General features: G+C 35.7%; 1 protein-coding gene across 1 annotated transcript in view; it reads left to right on the top strand.

Annotated features, from left to right (window-relative positions):
- Positions 1 to 1,817, top strand: part of LOC107732688 (neurexin-2-like) — a 351,796-nt gene that overhangs the window by 238,550 nt on the left and 111,429 nt on the right. Inside the window, exon 18 of the mRNA XM_016544101.1 lies at positions 969 to 1,088. Within this exon, the coding sequence (XP_016399587.1) occupies positions 969 to 1,088 (120 nt within the window). The remainder of the gene's footprint in view (positions 1 to 968; positions 1,089 to 1,817) is intronic.

Below are 1,817 nucleotides of genomic sequence, written 5' to 3'. Positions count from 1 at the left end.
AATATATATAATTTATATTTTTTTAAAATTATTTAACATGCATTTAAAATTTCTATATATTTTTTAAATGTATTTACATTCATGCATTTAGATGCTTCAGATTCAGATGCTTATATTCAAAGCAACAAAAGAAAGAGGAATATATATAGCACTTTATATATTTATATATTTTTATATTACTTTATATGTATTTCCATGGCATTTTTCACAATGCACATTATTTCAAAACAACAAGAAAATCATGATTTTATATATATATATATATGTGTGTGTGTGTGTGTGTGTGTGTGTATCACCCTACGTGAGTGTAAATATAATGCCTACTTTATATGTTTTGTAAAGTTGTGTAAATGCTGAGGTGGATTTAAACATTTCTGATTATTATCAATGTTGAACACAGTTGTGCTGCACAATATTTTTGTGGAAACCGTGATAGATTTTATTTTTCTGGATTCACAGATGAATAGAAAGTTCAGAAGCACAGCTTTTATTTGAAACAGAAATCTATTGTAACATTATAAATGTCTTTACTGTCACTTTTGATCAATTTAATGCAGCCTTGATGAATGGAAATATTAATTTACTTAAAATAAAAACTTTTGAACAGGTTGAGGATGTGGCGCATCAAATATAATAAATGCCATCATTTATCTGCACAGCACAAGTGTTTTGAGTCTTCAGACTCTAGTTTGGACTGGAGTGTCTTCTGAAAGTCATCGCTGCTGTCGTGAGATTCATCTGAACGTGCTGTAGATCTGAACGTGTAGTGTGTTTATGTGACGATAATGACCGATCACTCGTCTTAAACTCCACTCTCACGTTCATCCTTCTGCTGCTGCGTCACGTTATCTCATGTGCTTCCTCTCGTTATATAAACACACTGAGCCAGCACAAGCTCTGCTGGGAAACACTCCGAATGACCGTGTGTGTGCGTGTGTGTGTGTGTGTGTGTGTGTGTGTGCGCGCAGGACCCAGCACCACCTGTACGGAGGACTCGTGTCATCATCAGGGGGTGTGTCTGCAGCAGTGGGAGGGCTTCTCGTGCGACTGCAGCATGACGTCCTACGGGAGCTCGCACTGCAGCGATCGTGAGTACACACACCGCCGTCACACCATCGGCTTCATCCGGAGAACATCACACTGTAGCATAAAATATTTATTGTTATTGCTATTATTATAATATATTTTTTTCTTATTATTGCTATCGCTCTTTATATACAATATTTATAGAAATACATTTATATTTACATAATATAGAAATAAAATATGTTATTATATATAATATATTATATTATATATTATTAATATATTTATTAAATATTATATTTTATTATATTATTAATATAAATATATATAATTTATATTTTTTTGTGTGTGAGTGTTTATGTGTGTGTGTGAGAGTGAGTGTTTATGTGTGTGTGAGAGTGAGTGTTTGTGTGTGTGTGTGTACTGGTTTATATATCCTGGTGGGGACTTAAACCTGACTACACACAGACTCATGGGGACTCGTGTCACGGTGGGGACCTAAATTGTGGTCCCCACGGGTACAAAAGCTTATAAATCATACAGAATGAAGTTTTTTGAAAATCTAAAAATGCAGAAAGTTTCCTGTGAGGGGTAGGTTTAGGGGTAGGGTTGGTGTAGGACAACAGAATATACGGTCTGTACAGTAGAAAAAGCATTACGCCTATGGAGAGTCCCCGTGTCTGTGAGTGTGTGTGTGTGAGTGTGTGTGTGTGTGTGAGTGAGTGTTTGAGTGTGTGTGCGAGTTTGAGTGTGTGTGTGTGAGAGAGTGTGTGTGTGAGTGAGTGAGAGTG

The sequence above is a fragment of the Sinocyclocheilus rhinocerous genome, unplaced genomic scaffold, assembly GCF_001515625.1.
Source record: "Sinocyclocheilus rhinocerous isolate Xijiao unplaced genomic scaffold, SAMN03320098_v1.1 scaffold1480, whole genome shotgun sequence".
In the NCBI taxonomy this organism is placed as follows: Eukaryota; Metazoa; Chordata; class Actinopteri; order Cypriniformes; family Cyprinidae; genus Sinocyclocheilus; species Sinocyclocheilus rhinocerous.
Note: the sequence above shows the minus strand (reverse complement) of the source record. Positions and strands in the feature narration are given on the sequence as shown.